This window comes from Poromitra crassiceps, assembly GCF_964638095.1.
Source record: "Poromitra crassiceps genome assembly, chromosome: 8".
NCBI classification, from domain to species: Eukaryota; Metazoa; Chordata; class Actinopteri; order Beryciformes; family Melamphaidae; genus Poromitra; species Poromitra crassiceps.
This window is the reverse complement of record NC_139629.1, coordinates 36,864,599-36,885,107: the sequence shown is the minus strand read 5'-3', so window position 1 is coordinate 36,885,107 and position 20,509 is coordinate 36,864,599. Positions and strand designations below refer to the sequence as shown.

Here is a 20,509-nt window from a genome sequence, read left to right as displayed (position 1 = left end):
ACACCTCTCATTGTGTAACAGTACCTGGCTATGCCCAACACCTCTCATTGTGTCACAGTACCTGGCTATTCCCAACACCTCTCATTGTGTCACAGTACCTGGCTATGCCCAACACCTCTCATTGTGTAACAGTACCTGGCTATGCCCAACACCTCTCATTGTGTCACAGTACCTGGCTATGCTCAACACCTCTCATTGTGTCACAGTACCTGGCTATGCCCAACACCTCTCATTGTGTAACAGTACCTGGCTATGCTCAACACCTCTCATTGTGTCACAGTACCTGGCTATGCTCAACACCTCTCATTGTGTCACAGTACCTGGCTATGCCCAACACCTCTCATTGTGTCACAGTACCTGGCTATGCTCAACACCTCTCATTGTGTCACAGTACCTGGCTATGCTCAACACCTCTCATTGTGTCACAGTACCTGGCTATGCCCAACACCTCTCATTGTGTCACAGTACCTGGCTATGCCCAACACCTCTCATTGTGTCACAGTACCTGGCTATGCCCAACACCTCTCATTGTGTCACAGTACCTGGCTATGCTCAACACCTCTCATTCACAGTACCTGGCTATGCTCAACACCTCTCATTCACAGTACCTGGCTATGCTCAACACCTCTCATTCACAGTACCCGGTTATTCCCAACACCTCTCATTCCGTGCATGTATTCTCCACCCTCGTTTGTGTCCCAGTAGGGGGTAGTACTAGCTTTACTATCTCACTCGTGTCAAATGATTTATTAGTTTCTCTCCTTGAAATTCATGCCTTAACGGTGATAGAGACAGAGACAGAGACAGGAAACAATCTGGCTGATCAGATTCATTCTTACCAAATGCTTTCCATTCAAGTGAACAAACAGCATATGCTCAATCATCAGTCCCAAGTGTCAAGGTGTACAATATTAAGCGCCCCCCCCCCCCCACACACACTTCTATCTATTAACAAATAGGATATGGACTATCAGCAAACCTATACAACCATAGAACATCGATCGATCATAGATGCATTATTATACAATTACACATTTAAAAGGTTATTGGCATCCTGAGAAAGTCTAGGCGTTCTCATTTCTTTCCATTGCCTGCAGTATTTCTGAGGACTATTCAATTGGCGGCCCAGAAGAAACCTCCGTGTGGCCCAGTGAGCATGGCCGTAGACGGCTATGAGGTCACCGAGGTCCGGACGTGTGCTTAAAATTGTCATTACCAAAAGCTTCAAAAATAAAAAATACAATTCGGCCCATCTACTCCTGGTTTTATAATCTAATTGAATTTATAATTGAACAGCCCTGCTCTAGGCATTGGATTCAGGGAACACACATTGACGACCAGTTGGGTTTGGGGAACAGCAACAAACTCTCACATCGTACAAGAGCATCTGTACAACCACCCCAATCTCGCGCCAACTCGCTCCAGTCTTGAAACCTAGTTGTGATAGTCTAACTGTGGCTACAATTGGGCTAAGAGTGGTGTCGTGTGTCTCCAGAAAGTGCTAAGCAAAGTGGCAGTTCCATCCAGAGGAAAGTCTTACCGATGTTGCCGGTGCGTACGTGCAGCCTGCCCCTCAGGACGGTGTGGACGGTGATGGGGCCAGGGGGCTGGCGCTGGCCTGTCTCGGTGCTCGTCAGCGGGGTGTCCTCGCCCATGTAGTCGGTGGTCAGTACCTCCACCTCATGGAGGGCCTGCACTGCCGAGCGGCCCTGACGCAACATATACTGGGGATGGCGAAAAGGGTACAAACAAAACAAAACAAGAATTTAGATAACAGATACATACAGTATATTAGCATGGATGCATGGAACACATTTTCATATATTCACATATTCAAATCAAGAGACAGAGAAGATGAGACGCACAAGCAGAAGAAGACAGGATAACGAGAAAACAATCTGCTCAGTGGCGGGGGGCGAATCGTTTCTGCTAAATGAATAGCATCAGAGAGGAAGGTTAAAAAGTTCAAAACAACCCATTTGTAAACTATTCCCTTACTTTTCTCATTAAAGGTTTAACAAATTTCACAAAGTCGAGTTGTGCTAAAATCAATGCCACATCCAGGCTAGAGAGATGGTTTAATCAATAAAAAGCAGAGTTGAAAAGACTCAAATTAAAAAAGGCCTTAGTGTCCTGTTCTTCTGAACAGATTAAAATCAGATGAAAATGTATATCGGCCTCATCCTTGGCCAGGAGGCACAACTTCACATACAGTACACCAAGTATACAGTGTACTGTGTTTGTTCTTTCAGTCTCTCTCCAGTTTGCTTTTCCTTTGACATTTTAAACATAACTGCAGAACTCGGCCCCTCCTCTATGAACACATTCATTTTCTTTTCCTTGAACAAAACATCTCTCCATGTTATGGTCTGCATCTGCATCTTATGGTGGCACACCACCGGTGGATATACAGAGTTTTTACCTTCAGCTCAATGGCGGTGGAGCCTATGAGGAGCAGGGAGTCACTGTCCCAGATGTCAACCTGCATGGTATAGAGGGCCAGGTAGCGCAGGAACCAGCGCTTCTCGCCTGGCCTAAGGAAGCCCTCATCCACTCTGAACTGGATCTGCAGCCCTGGGCAGCCTGGATGAAGACAGGATCGCAAGGATGAATGGAAGTCCAGTATCCACTACACACAGTTCAGTAAGTCCACTACACACAGTTCAGTAAGTCCACTACACACAGTTCAGTAAGTCCACTACACACAGTTCAGTAAGTCCACTACACACAGTTCAGTAAGTCCACTACACACAGTTCAGTAAGTCCAGTATCCACTACACACAGTCCAGTATCCACTACACACAGTTCAGGGTCCACTACACACAGTTCAGTAAGTCCACTACACACAGTCCAGTATCCACTACACACAGTTCAGGGTCCACTACACACAGTTCAGTAAGTCCACTACACACAGTCCAGTATCCACTACACACAGTTCAGTAAGTCCACTACACACAGTTCAGGATGCAAAGTGACAGCATGACCACTGAAGCTGTTCAGAAGGCAACAGGTACGTGGCCCTACTTCTTCTACATGATATTTATATGTAGTTGTTTGTTCTTTTGTCCACACCCTTTTACATGGTTGCAGATACAGATGCAAGGCCATATGCAGACAGACAGACAGACAGACAGACACACACACACACACACACACACACACACACACACATACACACACACAGACAGACACACACACAGACACACACACAGACAGACACACAGACAGACACACACACAGACAGACACACAGACACATAGACAAACACACAGACAGACAAACAGACAGACACACAGACAGACACAGACACACAGACAGACACACACACACACACACAGACAGACAGACAGGCGCGCGCGCACACACACACACACACACACACACACACACACACACACACACACACACACACACACAGACAGACACACAGACAGACACACACACACACACACACACACACACACACACACACACACACACACACACACAGAAAGACATACACACAGACAGACACACACACACACACACACACACACACACACACACACACACACACACAGACAGAGACACACATACACACACACACACACACACACACACAGACACACAGACACACACACAGCCTCATGGCTCAGATTTGTTGTCCATTTCATTTTCATTAAGTCAGTTGAGAGTAAGAGGCAGAAAGTGAAACACGATCGCCCCCTGATTCTCTGACAAGGGCTTTGTGCTGTACAACATGAAATCTGACTCATCCAAAGACTTGAAGCAGTTCAAATGAAATTGACCCTATCTGTGTCACACACACACACACACACAATCGCACACACACACACACACACACGTATGTACGCAGGCACGCACATGCACGCACACACGCACGCACACACACACACACACACACACACACACCTATGTGTGTTAAATCTCATCTAGTGAGTGGGTCCTGGGTACAGCAGTGTGTGTGTGTGTGTGTGTGTGTGTGTGTGTGTGTGTGTGTGTGTGTGTATGTGTGTGTGTGTGTGTGTGTGTTTGTGTTTGTGTGTTTGTGCAGGAAGCCTTAACACTGTTGTATTGCCACTGGAGAGAAGTGAAGTAATGAGGGCCTTTGGTGACAGTCCTGCTGTTAAAGAGACCAGTATGAGTATCTCTCTCTCTATCACACACACACACACACACACACACAGACATCCCTCTTTTCTCCTACACACAAAAGCGCACGCGCACACCCGCACGCACACCCGCACACACACCCGCACACACACACACACACACACACACACACACACACACACACACACACACACACACACACACACACACCTTCACAGTTTTCCCATGATGCATGTCCTCAGACAGCCTGTGTTGCCCCAGTTCGAGGCCACCAGTGCTACCAGCGAGTCGTGTTTCCAAGGGTTTTTGAAGGCCGATACCAACAGCCAGGATTTTGAATAGAAGCTGCTGATAAATGATATTTTGTGTCTTTGAATGTGACCTCATCAGGATGGAAAAGCCTCCGAAACACAATTGGTTACGGGACACTAAAAGTCTCCTCACACTAACGTCATCGTTTTAGGTGATGCAGCCTCCCATCATATCAAAGATGGACAACACCCTGTTCGGGATGTGGGAGGGGAACAGGGGGGAATAGTGTGATCCTCGCACGTCCTGCCGGTAAAACTCCTCGCTGTCAGGTGAAAAGAAGCGGGTTGTTGGCGGATGATGCTAGTGTGCTGGTCTACAGCTCTCCTCAGATCGGCAGAGGGGAGAGGGGAGGGGAGAAGATGGGAAGATGGGAGAAAAATCAGAAGGAAAGAAACTTGATCAAAAGATGGACGCCGCCGCCTGGATGCTATAGATCCTTGAAAGAAGGCCAATATGGACATCTTTGATGCAACTGCCCCACTGCATGTTACATCATTAATACACCTCAAAGCTGCTGCCAAATGGGACATCAGGACAGACAGACAGACAGGGGATTCAAAGACGAGACGGTGAAAGAAAGCGAGATGGAGATGGACAGATGAGGAGGGAGAGAGGGAGAGAGAGAGAGGGAGAGAGAGGGAGAGGGAGAGAGACAGAGAGAGGGAGAGAGAGACACACAGAGAGAAAAGAGGTCTTGGTAACTGTGTGCCGCTTCAGAACTCGCTTTCCTTGAACCCGCCCTGCAGACTCCTTCACCTCCCTCCCTCCCTCCTCCCCAACCACCCGCCGACTCTCTCTGCTTGGCCCATTAATTCTCCCAGCATGCTTTGGGCCTGTGTGCAGTGGGCGGCTGGCAATGAGAGCAGAGAGAGAGAGAGAGAGAGAGAGAGAGAGAGAGATAGTGAGAGAGAGAAAGAGGCAGAGAGAGGCAGAGAGAATGTGGTGTGTGCGTTTGTGCTCGCAAGTGGGGAAGAGCTGACAGATCTGGCCCTAGGGTTATATATGTGTAAATGGTGTGTGTGTGTGTGTGTGTGTGTGTGTGCGTGTGTGTGTGTGTGTGCGTGCATGCGTGCGTGTGCGTGTGTGTGTGTGTGTGTGTGTGTGTGTGTGTGTGCGTGTGCGTGTGTGTGTGTGTGGTTAGGTCTGCAGACAGGGGGGAGCTAACCTGGATGGCTAGCCTGGCGTTTACACAGCAGGGATCAACACCTCCCAGCAAAAGTAGAGACAGATCTGACACAACACACTATAAAGCACCACTTCAGAGCACACAGAGCACAATTAAGTCCCGCCCACCCCGGAGGGCAAAACAATTCATCGCTCTCCATTGACTTTGTATTGCGTGACGGTGCCTCTGTGTCATTTCCGTCTGCTCGCAAACATAAAAGTGCCTCAAAGCTGCTGTGTGGTGGTGGGAGGCACTAACAACAACAAGGTAAATAACCCTGAACTAAGCTTTTATGAGCAGAACAGAACAAAACAAGCCCTCTCAGAAGGCACAAGTAATCTGGATTCTGGGCCAAACTATTTGATTGGTACTCTAAAGGTCGACAAAATAACCCTGCAGCCGGAGGCGGAACTCGCCATCTTCGGCTGCTCAGAATCCTCTCTGCTCCTATACCTACGGCTGTGCAACAGTCTCTGACACAGGGGGATGACTGTCGCCAGCCCAAGAGACTCATTCTGAAGGAATGGAAGTCCCCCTCTCCACCTTCTTTCCAGCTGTGGCTGACGGACATGGTCTCGTTTATACGAATGGAGAGACTGAGGTTCCTGAACCTGAGGACCAACTCACAACTCAAAAGGTTTTCAATGATCTGGGCCCCCGTTTCTCGCCTACTTTGATGAGGTTAAGGGTGACGGGTGACTCGCCCGACAGATTTCTTATGGACCCCTTCCCTGGGATTCCATGCACAACATCTCCTACATAAGTACATAAGCATGTTGGTAGCTGGTAGCACCACGCTGTAATATAGCATAACTACTGTATATATTGTGGTTTTTTTCCTGTGTCTGAGTCTGTTCAATTTTGTTCCAAAAAACAACTGTAAAATAAAATATTGAAAAAAAGAAGGCGACACAATTGGATACAGGTAATAAGATGTGAAAACATCATCAGGAAGAAAGGGAAAACTGTGATCCTGACACTCAATATGCAGCAGGCATTTTGTCAAACTGTAGACAAACTGTAGAGGTTGAAGCTAACTAAGCTTTGCAAGGCCTGGTTTTGATCTTTGTTAGGTTAACCCATTCATACCTGATGCAGCATTTGTGTGTGTATCCCTTTAAGGCCGCGAACCGCGTCACGCGAATGAGGGATATACACGCAAATGCTGCATCAGGTATCAATGGGTTAAATGATTTTACCCGGTGATTCGATCAAATCATGTTGTTGTAAATATCAAAGTATTTCACTTGTGGCCATTCAGTGGGATCATTTCTCCAAGAAAAGGAAGGTATTGGAAGTGACACTGAGAAAGACCGACAAGACTCCTGCAGTGCCTCCTGGTGGCCACACATGGTAACGTGTAAGGCGTCATTCTGGACACGGAAGTCATTCTCAGAGGATTATGTTTGCATTCTGCACCTCCTACACTCAAACAGCACGAAGAGGAAGTCCAAGGCTGTGCCGCCCACACCATTTGATTGACAGGTGATATCTGGGAGAGCAGAGCAGGAACACAACAGCGCTGCACTCATTCATTGCATGGATCCCACACAAGTTTCTATGAATGATTTCTTCTTCTCCTCCTCCTCCTCCTCCTCCTCCTCCTCCTCCTCCTCCTCCTCCTCCTCCTCCTCCTCACTGGAGTTCTAGTGTCCCGTAATGGTCTAAATGTTGTTTCAGAGGCGTTTCCACCCTGACAATACTTTCATTCTGGGGGGAACACTCTGGGGGGAAATGGACGAATTTAAAGTCGAGCTGAAATGGGGAGAGGAAATCCCCCTATTTTAGACCACATCCCTGGTTATACAGTACAACACCTATTTAACAATGTACTGTATGCAAAAAGAAATCACACAAATCCAATTTCTTTAGTTTTTCCAAATTTTTTCCACATCAAAAGTTCATTCATAACGACGATATCTACAGTTTGCTGATGTCAGGTAGTACTATCAAATTTCTACCCAATTTCAAAGAAATCATACAACATGACAGCTGTCAATCAATCTTTATGGCCGGGAGAAGAAAATTCTGAGCAGGCAACATGGGTGCCTGCCTAGTGCCTACACGGGCAGACTTTTCGAGCCCATAAATGTTAATATACTTATCCAATAAGTATGTAACATACAAAACCCCCGTAAAAGGGGCGGTGGCCTTGGCGCTGTATGCTTGATGACGTGGCGCAGTTCTGGTCTATGGTCAAATCAAACACGCTATGTCCCGCCTCTCTACCCTGCTTCAGTCGGAATAAGTCAAATAATCATTTCAGACCATTTCAGCTCAAATTTAAACATTTAATATTGGCAAAATCTAGCAGCTATTGCATTTGGCAGCTGCAATCAAGAAATAAGAGTATGATCAGTATTGGTCGACACTATCATGAAGCACTGTCTTTCACTTTTCAAACAGTGTGTCTTTGCCCAGGCTTTTCTGCCTGTCCTCGCACTACAACTATACTAAGGTAGAAGCCATTTCTGTGCGTGATTACAGACTATTACTACTATTGTAGACTATGAGTAGACCAAAACTATGGGTAGACAGACAGTCTTCAACCACGGGTCCCGAGTTCAGCAAGCTTACTGTTGAAGTGCCATTGAGCAAAACACTAGATCCCAACCAGCCCAGTACAGTCAAGATTTTGAGTCATGTTGAGGTCAAGTGGCGTTCAGTTTTGCATTAGCGACTCCTCCTGACATGTTACTGGTGGCAGAGAAACTGTTCTTCCTGCTGTGGAGGAGGCAGACTGCATCTGTATAGAGCAACAGCTTCACTGAGCATCAGAGGAAATTATGCTATACTTTCACAGCAGTATGGGTTACTCATTTGCATACATTTGCATAAACACACACACACACACACACACACACACACACGCGCGCGCACACACACACACACACACACACACACAGAGCTGAGATAACAGTATGGATGGACTCATTTAAAGTCCATCTTCAGTTTGGCCAAATGTGGCTGAAAGACACAGTATCGTGGATGAATCAATGTGTTTACATGCATATTAATATTCTGAATATGGTGCATATCCTGAATGAGGGCATATTCTCTCTGTAAAGTGTTTACATGGCTTGTAAATATCCTGATTCTAAATATTTCTGTGTACGTTAGATTCCAAATATGAGCTGCCAGAATATGTTGTTTATATTCTTGAATATTAATGGAATATTAATGTCCATGTAAACACGCTCACTGTGCGCTGACTGCAGATGTATATATGGCATGAAGAGAGGAGCTGACATCAACCTGCAAGACTTGCAGTAAATCAAGTGGAACATTCTTTACTTCTGGGCTATTTTTCCTGCCAAATTTGGAGGAGTGAATTCTACAGGTCCACATAATGTCTGTTAAATTAATACATATAATGCTATTCAAATTCCAAGCTATTTGCATCATCTTGCAACCTTTATTTCAGGATGTGTCAACTCATGTTAGTGTCTTTAATCCGTCAAGCCAGATGGCGTTTCTCTTTTACGTTCAAACATGCTTGTCAATAATCCACCAAGTAATCACTTTTTCCACAAGTATGGCATCTGATTACTATGGCTTTTACAGTACCTGTAAGGGATGACATTTCCCATTTGTTGGAATGAAATCACTGTGACTCTGTGTATTCTGTAACACACCTACTCTTCCACAGCAGTTAGAGAAAGTAACTGTAGCCCATCTCAATCTCTGTAGAACAGTTAGCAGTGTCCAGAACACTGACATGTATTAAAATATGAAAAGTACAGTACCTGCACTGCACACATACTCAAAAACAAACAACAACAATGTGATTGCATATATCAACAGGGACAATAAAACATCCTAATCAATTGAATACGTATTCTTCTCCCATAAGGTTGGTATGGAACTAAAGAAAATTAGAGGTTGAATCAAAATCGTTTTTTTTCAATGTTTTTGAAATACTGATTGGAAAATTTCAGGTAGCTGTTTTGGTTTTCCAGCACATGCGCAGTAGCGTGCTGGTTGTGCGGACAAAAAAGAAGAGAAAAAAAAGGAGGTACGTGGTAGGGCTGCACGATAAATCGTATTGTCATTGTGATATGAACAGGCGCAATAAACGCATCGCAAAGTGCCATGCATTCACACTCACGCATGTGATATCGTTTTGTCTTGTGTTGCAAATCCAGCGCACACCTTTCCCTTGAAGCAGTGTGCTCCACCCCTCCACCAAGGTCATTTCAGCTTGAATCGGTAACAGAGAGTCATGCTTGTGGGCATAGGCTCTTCAATGTTTGGGGTCTATGTTGGCAGTATTAAAGCATAATGACAGGAACTGTATAGCTGATATGCATACTTCAATATTGTCATCGCAATATTGAACAATGTTATCACACATTTTCCTTAGACCCTTGCGGACACGAAGACTATAAATGTGCCTTAATTTAGCTTGAGGAATTCAATGGGTTTCAGGAGAGCTTTTACACAGCAGGCTGATACACTGTGAATGAGCAGATAGTCCAGTGAGTGGATCATGAAGGATCCTACACAATACTTGAATCATTCATATCCTTATGGCTCACATGAAGCAGCACAGACACAGTTCATTTATCAACAGCAGGGCTGGAAGGACTTCTGAAGCGTCCCACTACAGTACAACTATTGTTACCTTGTGAAATGTTACTTTGGTAGAAGCTAAAGTGCTGGTGGAAAAATTGAATTAAAAGTAAAAAAAGGAACTCATTTCAAGTGTGCTCAGAGTAAAAGTGAGTGACTGCCTGCAATACTTTTTACAAAACACCACAATGTCAGTTTTGATCTTCTCCATGCGATTCTAAAAGGAGCTACGACAGGGTTCAAACTAGATTGTTCTAATTGGAACATTTGGAAATAACAAAATAAAGTGGAGTTAAGTGGTTCAGTTTATCATGTTTATCTAAAACCACAAAATATGCACTCTGTAATGAGTGTGATTTAAAACGTAATGTACTTCAGAAAAAAGTAAAAGTAAAACTACTGACTTTTAAAAAATAACCACAAAAGTACAAATACACAAATCAACAGTGCCTTAAATACATTTTTTTGGCTTACCTGCCAAGGGCTAGTATACTAAAGTAATTGACCTGCCAACAATGCATTTTACTAGGCAAAATGATGAATACACATTCTTAATAGAAATGTCACTCTACATTTTAATGTGGAGAACCAGGCCTTTTGTGTTCATTTGAAACTTGCTCAGTCACTCGAGAAAATGGATCAAGTCAAGTGAAGCAGAATTCGAATCACCAAGAACTATTTTCAAAGTCTGGCAATAAATCATTTCTTGAACTTCCTCAGTCAATAGCATTATAAATGAAAGAAAGTTGTACACGCTTTACCGTTTCAGCAGAAATGGCTTCACAACCCGAACACTGACAAAGGCATTTCTGCCATTAACATTGTGTCAGTAAGCATGTATCACTTTTATGATACTGTGTGGTGGCTCTCTCATTATATAACATCCCTTTCCTATCAATTAGGCCCAGATTCTAAATTGTGCACTGATCATAATACCGTAGCAAGCGGAGCTCCTGTCTCCTCGTGAGCACACAGCAGGAAAGACAGACTCCTCATTTCATAATGATCTCTTAATAACATCATTACAGAGCGGGGCTGTCTCTCATTTGTAGAAATCTCTAACTTTAACATTCGGGCAAGGCAAGTACGGACAAAATAATGGGAGACTGTGAAACCCCAGGAGTTTTCGCCCAATTTAGTATGTGTCCGATTTTTGATATCTGAGGGGACGATTACCTGGGAAGGCTTCTGAGTTAGATGAGCTGTCGGGGCTGTGTGAGCACTTGTCAGTGAAGAGGTAGCGAGGCCTGTATGCATGTGGGTGGGCTTCCTGGATCACAGCGAGCCAGAGAGAGAGCTGGAGATCGTGTCTGGGGGGGGGGGGGGGGGGGGGGGGGATGGAGAGTATGGGTAGGCACAGCCATCGAGGAGGCGGGGGGGGGTGGGGGGGGTTGTGTCTTCAATATCACGCTCTGTCAGAAGCTGTAATATCGCTTCCATTTCATTAGCCGCTACACGGAGAGACTCGATGTCAGTCAGTGCCCGCTGGGCTGATTGAATGAGAGGTGCCGGCGCGTCGTGGAACTTCGTGGAGCGTCGTGGAATCGAGCAACGTTAATCTGGAGGGAATCAGATCAATCACAACCTCAACCTCGTGCAGAATGTGTAACAAACCCGGTGCGAGCGGTGTCACAGGGTTCATACACATTTTCAATTAAAACATACAAGACTCAGGTTCCTGAGGACTAACTCACTTAGGAAGTTCTCAATTATTTGGGACCCGTTGCTGGCCTACTTTGATGAGGTTAGAAACGACGAATAACTCGCCACCGCTGGCTTCTCATGGACTCCTTGCACAGGGTTTTATGTACGGCATCTCTAATGCGACTGGTACCAATGATCATACTGTAATGTTGGTATGTTTTTTGTTTTGTTTTTCTGTGTACGTTTGTGTCTGAGTTTGTTCTGAAAATCGAAAAATAAAATATTGGGGGGGAAAAACACGCCATACTTTCTACAGACCTTGATTTGTTTTAAAGATTTTGTCTGGTGTTCAATATGATTTACACAGATAGACATCTTGCCCCCGCTAACTAGGTCATATCACTGTATAAATGAAGATTGCTCTTCACAGCCACATATCAGAACATGTGAGAAGATGCTAATTAGAAGATGCTTGTTAAATCTCCATATTTTTCCACTGGATGTGATTTTGGTGGGTATTTGTTATAATGAACGCTGAACATTATTCTTCGCATCAACAAAGACGATGGACTCAAAGTGGGTCTACAACAACACAAGCACTATAATTATGTGTGTATCGGACCTGAACCACAACATTTTCCTTACTTTTCCAGACACCCCCCCCCCCCCACCACCAATTCCTAAACTACCGTAATCACAACCTAGAAATGATCAAATTCATTTTTAATACTTTTCCAAACCTGCGTAGGAACCCTGAGTTTTCTTTATCTTGGTTATCAATATACAGTACGTGGATGTCTTACAAAAAAAGGCTTGCTAGTGGCTTGGTAAATCTGAGAGTGACTCATAAACTGGATGCCCACCACTGCTTAGAGCACATCTTGGCTCCGGAGCAACGCCCAGGTTCCATGTCTTCTCCTGCCCACATGCTTTAGCCTACTGAAAACTCCCATTTGATACATAGTTCACACACACGCACACACACACATGACTCCTGCTGCTATTACTACTGTTACTGCTGCTGCTACCATTACTGCTAGTAAAGTTACTGCTGCTGCTGCTACCATTACTGCTAGTAAAGGAAAGGATCGAAAAAGCCAAGGTTCAAAATATACCTGTGTGCAAGGTTCCTGAACAGTCCAAAGAAAACCTGAGTTAGCCTATAGAGAGGACGACCCCGTCGACCAAACATTGCCAGCACCAGTGGTTCCTGCATTACATTACTGGCTTTCCTTGGGACGCTAAGCAGATCTGGCCTAGGATACTCCTTGAATGGGAGACTGGTGCTGGAAGTGGTGTTGGAGGACCAGTAGGAGGTGCTGCTCTTCCCCTCTGGACTGATGAATAATCATTCATTAAAGATCCCATCGGCACTCTTCGCAAGATTGACTGATTGGCTGCACGAGTGCAGAAATGAACAGTAGCACTCCCAGCAGCAGCGGAGCCCTTACCTGAGTTGACAGTGCCGTCTTTGTCGATGGAGGCCAGGACGCAGGGGAGCGGATCACTGGCTTTCTGCTGGACCTTGGCACTGGTCAGCAGTTTGAGTTGCTCGGACGTGACCGGCGGGAAGCGGTAGAACTGGAAGGTGAAGTAGATGTTATCGGGCCAATCAGGATTAACACCCGCCGTGGGTATCCTGTCAAAACACAGAGAGCAATGATTACTCACAGAACACAGCCTAATGATTGCTCACAGCGCAACATTCAAAAGAAACCAAAGGCTGATTTCCAAATGAATTGCTCCCGTGGGTTAATGCGCTTATCCAAGCGTGCCCTGTCACGACGCCAGGCCCGTCACACCGTGCTGCCATCAGGCCCACAACAAGTCACAGTGAAAGCCAGTGCCATTTATCACACTGTACTATCCAGTAACGCAGGGATTCAACCTTTTCCATATCAATGACCCCCCATTATAGTCCAGATTAGAGCCACAGACCCCCATTTATGATGAGAATCTGAGAATATGTTAATGTCAGATATGATTTTGCCCTGATGTCCATGACTATCTGAGAGATAACAGTGAAACTATCAACATAGTAATTCCTCGACATTGTCTAATTGTGTTAACTTCTTGTAAATGAACTAATTGTACAATTACAAATTCATTTATTTTCTGGGGACCCCCTGGACCCCTTCAAGGACCCCACGTTGAGAGCCATGACTATAAAATGAGGAATCTGTCTGTATGAACTGTATGTATTCTTTGTGTTATTCTTTTGCATATTTCAAGAACTGTTCGTCTGATCTACTTCACGCTTGGCGAGTATGTTGCTGAGGACCCAAGGAAGTGCCGTGTCGACTCGAGTGTGAAGTTGTTTGGATGAGCGGTTCTCGGGAAAGCGGGCAAGCAGCAATCGGCCCGTTCTGGACAGGCTCGTTTTCAACGCAGCACTAGTTATGTTATCATTAAGCTCGGAAATGTGATGTTTTTATTACAAAATCTGCGTGGAGTGTGGAGTGACGTGCATATTATTTCTACGGCGGGTGGTTGAGAATGTTGTTAAAAACCCAGGGAAGGCGAGTCACATTTGGGCTCGTAATTCAGCGCTGAGAATTCCGGGAAACAAATAATTAAAATGTGTATTTTTCGCACGTCTCCCCCGAGCCAGTAAGTCAATTTTACAGCTACTTAAGAGTGAAAAACCAATAATAAAAATGAGTGTTAGGATTTAAGGGCGTAAATATGCAGCAGGCGGCTGACTGAGTGGATGCTAACTCAGCATTACACCTTTGATTCATGACGCGTGGCTAGCTCGGCTTCTTATTAAAAACTCAAAGGCAGCATGGAAAGCAGTGATTACAGGCAGGGAAGGAACATGCTCTGTTCACACAGTGGAACACATGTATCTTCTGGTGACTACATGCTCTGTTCACACAGTGGAACACATGTATCTTCTGGTGACTACATGCTCTGTTCACACAGTGGAACGCATGTATCTTCTGGTGACTACTACATGCACTGTTCACACAGTGGAACGCATGTATCTTCTGGTGACTACATGCTCTGTTCACACAGTGGAACGCATGTATCTTCTGGTGACTACATGCTCTGTTCACACAGTGGAACGCATGTATCTTCTGGTGACTACATGCTCTGTTCACACAGTGGAACGCATGTATCTTCTGGTGACTACTACATGCTCTGTTCACACAGTGGAACGCATGTATCTTCTGGTGACTACATGCTCTGTTCACACAGTGGAACGCATGTATCTTCTGGTGACTACATGCTCTGTTCACACAGTGGAACACATGTATCTTCTGGTGACTACATGCTCTGTTCACACAGTGGAACACATGTATCTTCTGGTGACTACATGCTGTGTTCACACAGTGGAACACATGTATCTTCTGGTGACTACATGCTCTGTTCACACAGTGGAACACATGTATCTTCTGGTGACTACATGCTCTGTTCACACAGTGGAACACATGTATCTTCTGGTGACTACATGCTCTGTTCACACAGTGGAACACATGTATCTTCTGGTGACTACATGCTCTGTTCACACAGTGGAACGCATGTATCTTCTGGTGACTACATGCTCTGTTCACACAGTGGAACGCATGTATCTTCTGGTGACTACATGCTCTGTTCACACAGTGGAACGCATGTATCTTCTGGTGACTACATGCTGTGTTCACACAGTGGAACACATGTATCTTCTGGTGACTACATGCTCTGTTCACACAGTGGAACGCATGTATCTTCTGGTGACTACATGCTGTGTTCACACAGTGGAACGCATGTATCTTCTGGTGACTACATGCTGTGTTCACACAGTGGAACGCATGTATCTTCTGGTGACTACATGCTCTGTTCACACAGTGGAACGCATGTATCTTCTGGTGACTACATGCTCTGTTCACACAGTGGAACGCATGTATCTTCTGGTGACTACATGCTCTGTTCACACAGTGGAACGCATGTATCTTCTGGTGACTACATGCTCTGTTCACACAGTGGAACACATGTATCTTCTGCTGACTACATGCTGTGTTCACACAGTGGAACACATGTATCTTCTGGTGACTACATGCTCTGTTCACACAGTGGAACACATGTATCTTCTGGTGACTACATGCTCTGTTCACACAGTGGAACACATGTATCTTCTGGTGACTACATGCTCTGTTCACACAGTGGAACGCATGTATCTTCTGGTGACTACATGCTCTGTTCACACAGTGGAACGCATGTATCTTCTGGTGACTACATGCTCTGTTCACACAGTGGAACACATGTATCTTCTGGTGACTACATGCTCTGTTCACACAGTGGAACGCATGTATCTTCTGGTGACTACATGCTCTGTTCACACAGTGGAACGCATGTATCTTCTGGTGACTACATGCTCTGTTCACACAGTGGAACGCATGTATCTTCTGGTGACTACATGCTCTGTTCACACAGTGGAACGCATGTATCTTCTGGTGACTACATGCTCTGTTCACACAGTGGAACACATGTATCTTCTGGTGACTACTACATGCTCTGTTCACACAGTGGAACACATGTATCTTCTGGTGACTACATGCTCTGTTCACACAGTGGAACACATGTATCTTCTGGTGACTACATGCTCTGTTCACACAGTGGAACGCATGTATCTTCTGGTGACTACTACATGCTCTGTTCACACAGTGGAACACATGTATCTTCTGGTGACTACATGCTCTGTTCACACAGTGGAACGCATGTATCTTCTGGTGACTACTACATGCTCTGTTCACACAGTGGAACACATGTATCTTCTGGTGACTACATGCTCTGTTCACACAGTGGAACGTATGTATCTTCTGGTGACTACATGCTGTGTTCACACAGTGGAACGCATGTATCTTCTGGTGACTAGGCCTCCTGCGGAGAACAAGAGGAATGTTTCTAGAAGAACATGCTGGTGTTGTGTATTCCTTTTCACACAAACACCACCCTCTGTGATTCCACACGCGCACACATCTTAACACAGACTTCAAACTGCGGATGGCCCCCCCAAAAACTCCCCGCCGGAGAACCAGCCAGCCCACAATTCGGCACAGAATAAATTAAACACAGAGCAAGATTAGGGACGGGAACGACGTCTTCTTTTTTTTTCTCTATTTCCCTCTGATGAATAGATTAGCAATCAATCTCTGTGCATTCGTTAAGGAGACGAGGAAAGGGCATTTCAAAACAAGCAGGGACTAGTACTGCGAGGCCGTCAGAGACGCAGATTTCAGAGTGGAATCTAATAAGAGCAAAGTGTGACCTCTCAGTCAATCACACGCTCTGATATTGCGCTGTTAAAGACGCCGCGCGGCGCTCCATCTTCACAGAGGAGCCTGCATTAATATTCAGTCTGTAAACAGACAAGATTGATCATTATGGCGCCCGGGTGAGAGGCAGGAATTAGGCCGCCGATTTGAGGGCTCCCCGCCCGCCGTAAGTGCCACCGCCGCTGCTGCCTGTGCCCGCTGTCGCCGTTTGTCACATTTATGAGGTAATTCCGTCAAAGTTGGCCCCCTGACGGCCTGATGTGTGGTGAAGTCGACAGTATGGTTTGAGATGGCACTTCAGATGGATTCAGCATTGGCAAAGGGAACTAATGAAACCAACGAGTAAGCAAAAGCTGTCAGAGAGCAGGGCAACGAGCAGCGATAAGTAATACCAAGATCAATGATTTGTGCAAATGTTTGTGCTAACATGAACCTACTGTAGGTCAGTGTAGGACTAGGCTTTATATGAATAAAACGTCCATCATTTTCCCATGCTCTATCGTCAGCTGGATAGATAGCATTAACAGTGATAGCCACCATATAATAATAATAACAATGATAATGATAATAATAATAATACTAATAATAATAATAATAATAATAATAATAATAATAATAATAATAATAATAATAATAATAAAAATAATAAAAGGGCTAAACATGGAAAGATATTCCCTGATACTGATCCTACTGTACCTGTCCTCACTGTAAACTGGAAGCAGCTACTTTATTTCGCCAATTCTGGTCATGCCGCAAACTGTCAGATTTCTGGGGATCTATTTTTAAATGTTTTTCCGACGTTTTTGAATTTGATTTTGAACCTTCCCCTCTCACGGCTATCTTTGTGATTCTACTGCTGCTGTCCATTAACACAAACCCAATCTGATACAGTGGCGTACGCTACTCTTTTGGCTAGACGGGTCATTTGGCTTAACTGAAAACAAACCTTTTCGCCCTCCTACAATCATTGGGTCAGAGACTTAGGCTGACTTAAACTGGAGAAACTTAAATTCAGCTCTCATGGAAAACCTGAAGGTTCCCATGCGGTCTGGTCTCCATTTTTGGCCTATTTCGACCATGTCACCTGAGCTCTCCCCTCCCTTCCCCATTCTACACTCTCCCACTTCTGCTACTCTATACATATCTACAGTCCCACAGTCATATAACTCTGAATGTGATGCAAGTTTCTCTGGATGTGATGCAAGTTTGTTTTTTTGGTCTGATTTTTATTTTACATTATTATTTTATGTATTTTAAGTTTGTAAACAATTTAAATTATTCTGTTATGTATCTATTTGCTTTGTTGATTGTTGTGTGCTCTTATGTTGATTATTGCCCAAGAAATGAAAAACCAATAATTATAATAATAATAATAATAATAATAATACTAACACTAATACTAATACTAATAATACTAATAATAATACTTATTATTCGTAGTATTATTATTACTATTATTATTATTATTAATTATCATCAAAAGCCAAGGAAAAAGAACATACAAAAACATACTCTCTGATTGACAGGTGATCTTTGAGAAGGGCAGTCAAGCATTAGTCTATTGTGTGTCTGTTGTGGGCGCCAGGACATGCAAGTCCCTAACGTCTGGAGCACCCTGAGGTGTATGTAGCTAATGGTGTGTTGACTCAGTGCCTCCCACACAGGCGGTAACTGAGTCAACACCCTCACGATGCTCATTTCCATTCCCCACTGTTTTCTTTCTTCTGGAAACCAAAGGTAGATCCACCTACTCCTGCTGCAACGCATAAAAACAGCAATCACGAACCACAACACAACAGCAACAACGACAAAAAAGGACAGGGGAACGAGTCGACCACAGAAGAAGTCGTGGCGGCGAGACGATGGTGAACATGACAGATGTGTGCTGGGTTTATGAAGCTGCTGACAGCGCCGACGATAAGACGGAAGGACAGAGAGAGAGGGGGGCTTCTAGCCATTCTTCTGGCGGGCCCCCCCTCCGGTGTCAGGCTGTGACAGAGGGGATGAGTGCTCCCCCCCCGGGGGGCAGGGGGTAGGGGGGTTATGATGGGCCGCTGACAGCGTGCTATTCAGCGCGTGGAGATGGGGAAGTGTGCGTACGTGTTCGTCTGCAACTGCGAGTGCATCAGTGTGCGCCGTGTATACTTGACATGTTACCAAAGGGATGACTGGCAGGACTTTATGCTCAGTGTAAGTACAGTAAAGTGAAGTCTTGGCTGCATGTCAAGTAAAATAATAATAATAGTAATAATGATGAAAAGGAAAAAACATAAGACAGGGGGGCAGTGTCAACCAAAATACACAAAGGACCATCTATTCCTGCATACAGTTCAATGTACAGTTGGCTCGGTGTATTTTATGGTTATTTTTATGGTCAAGACTGCTCTTTTTGCAGACAACACATTCAAGAATGACATTTCCTGAAAACACCAACAAATACGTGTAGAGTAGTAACGTCTTTTGAGCGCATAAGCTGACATTTTCATCTGTCTTGGTGTATTGGCCAAATCTATACTGATGTAAAGAACATGGCTGAGAACATGGCAAGCTGCGCCTTTCAAATCGATATTGACCGAGGAAAAGGGCTCTGTACGAACCTGGAAAATGCCAGGAACTGGAACAGCAGCAGATTGCCGGGCAGGGGGTCAGCCTCTTCTCGCTGGGGGTCAAAGTGCACGGGCTCCGTGGGGTCCAGGACTTCAGCCGCTTGCCCGCTGCGGTCCAAGACGTCCGGGAAGCCGGCGGAGTAGAGGTGGGCCAGGGAGTTCCTGGAGCTGACCGAGCAAGAACTAGGAGAGGAGAAATCCAAAAAGGGCATGAAGTCAGAGGAACGTTTGTGGAAGTCACGAGAGGCTGGAGAGACATTCGGCGGAATGCTGTTCTTAATGTTTCAGGAGCAGCGGGGGGATAATGTGTTGAGCTGCACTCAGCTCATTTGTTGCAAATGAGGCAGAAGCAATGTTCTGATCCTGAAATGCTATTTTCCCATGTTAGGCCCGGCTCTGCTCTGCGTGCTTTTTGGATCAACTCCATTCCGGTTCAAGATGTTCACGTTCTGGGAGATAGCTTCAATTTATTCGCTTCATCCTGCTCAACTGAATCTGAATTTCGATATATGGGCGGACTTTTTCACAAATCTGGTGAAACAATGATTAGAAGAGCATGAGGGTGTCAGCACTATCCCTCAAGCGGTGGCACCCGGAGAATGCTTATGGGGGAGACAGCGGATGCCAAATTGCTCCCTCAGGATTTTACAGCATAATTGGCAGTTATCTCTAATCATAGTGGCCACCTGTTTTTCTGAAACCATGGTAACATCCATAACTTCTACTTTCAACGCTGGTAGCCGAATACTTTGTGCATGCTAATACAATGCACAGATGGCTGTCTAAAGTGCAAGCACGGGGAAATTAACGATAATGTTTGTGCTTACCGTGACGCTAAT

The 20,509-nt window shown here is 45.0% G+C and overlaps 1 protein-coding gene across 1 annotated transcript in view; it reads right to left on the bottom strand.

The window, feature by feature from the left end:
- Positions 1–20,509, bottom strand: part of nphp4 (nephronophthisis 4) — a gene marked incomplete at both ends in the record, with an annotated part of 207,644 nt that overhangs the window by 51,075 nt on the left and 136,060 nt on the right. Inside the window, 4 exons of the mRNA XM_083641194.1 lie at positions 1,541–1,724; positions 2,423–2,583; positions 13,258–13,445; positions 19,662–19,853. Coding sequence (XP_083497320.1) covers positions 1,541–1,724; positions 2,423–2,583; positions 13,258–13,445; positions 19,662–19,853 — 725 coding nt within the window. The remainder of the gene's footprint in view (positions 1–1,540; positions 1,725–2,422; positions 2,584–13,257; positions 13,446–19,661; positions 19,854–20,509) is intronic.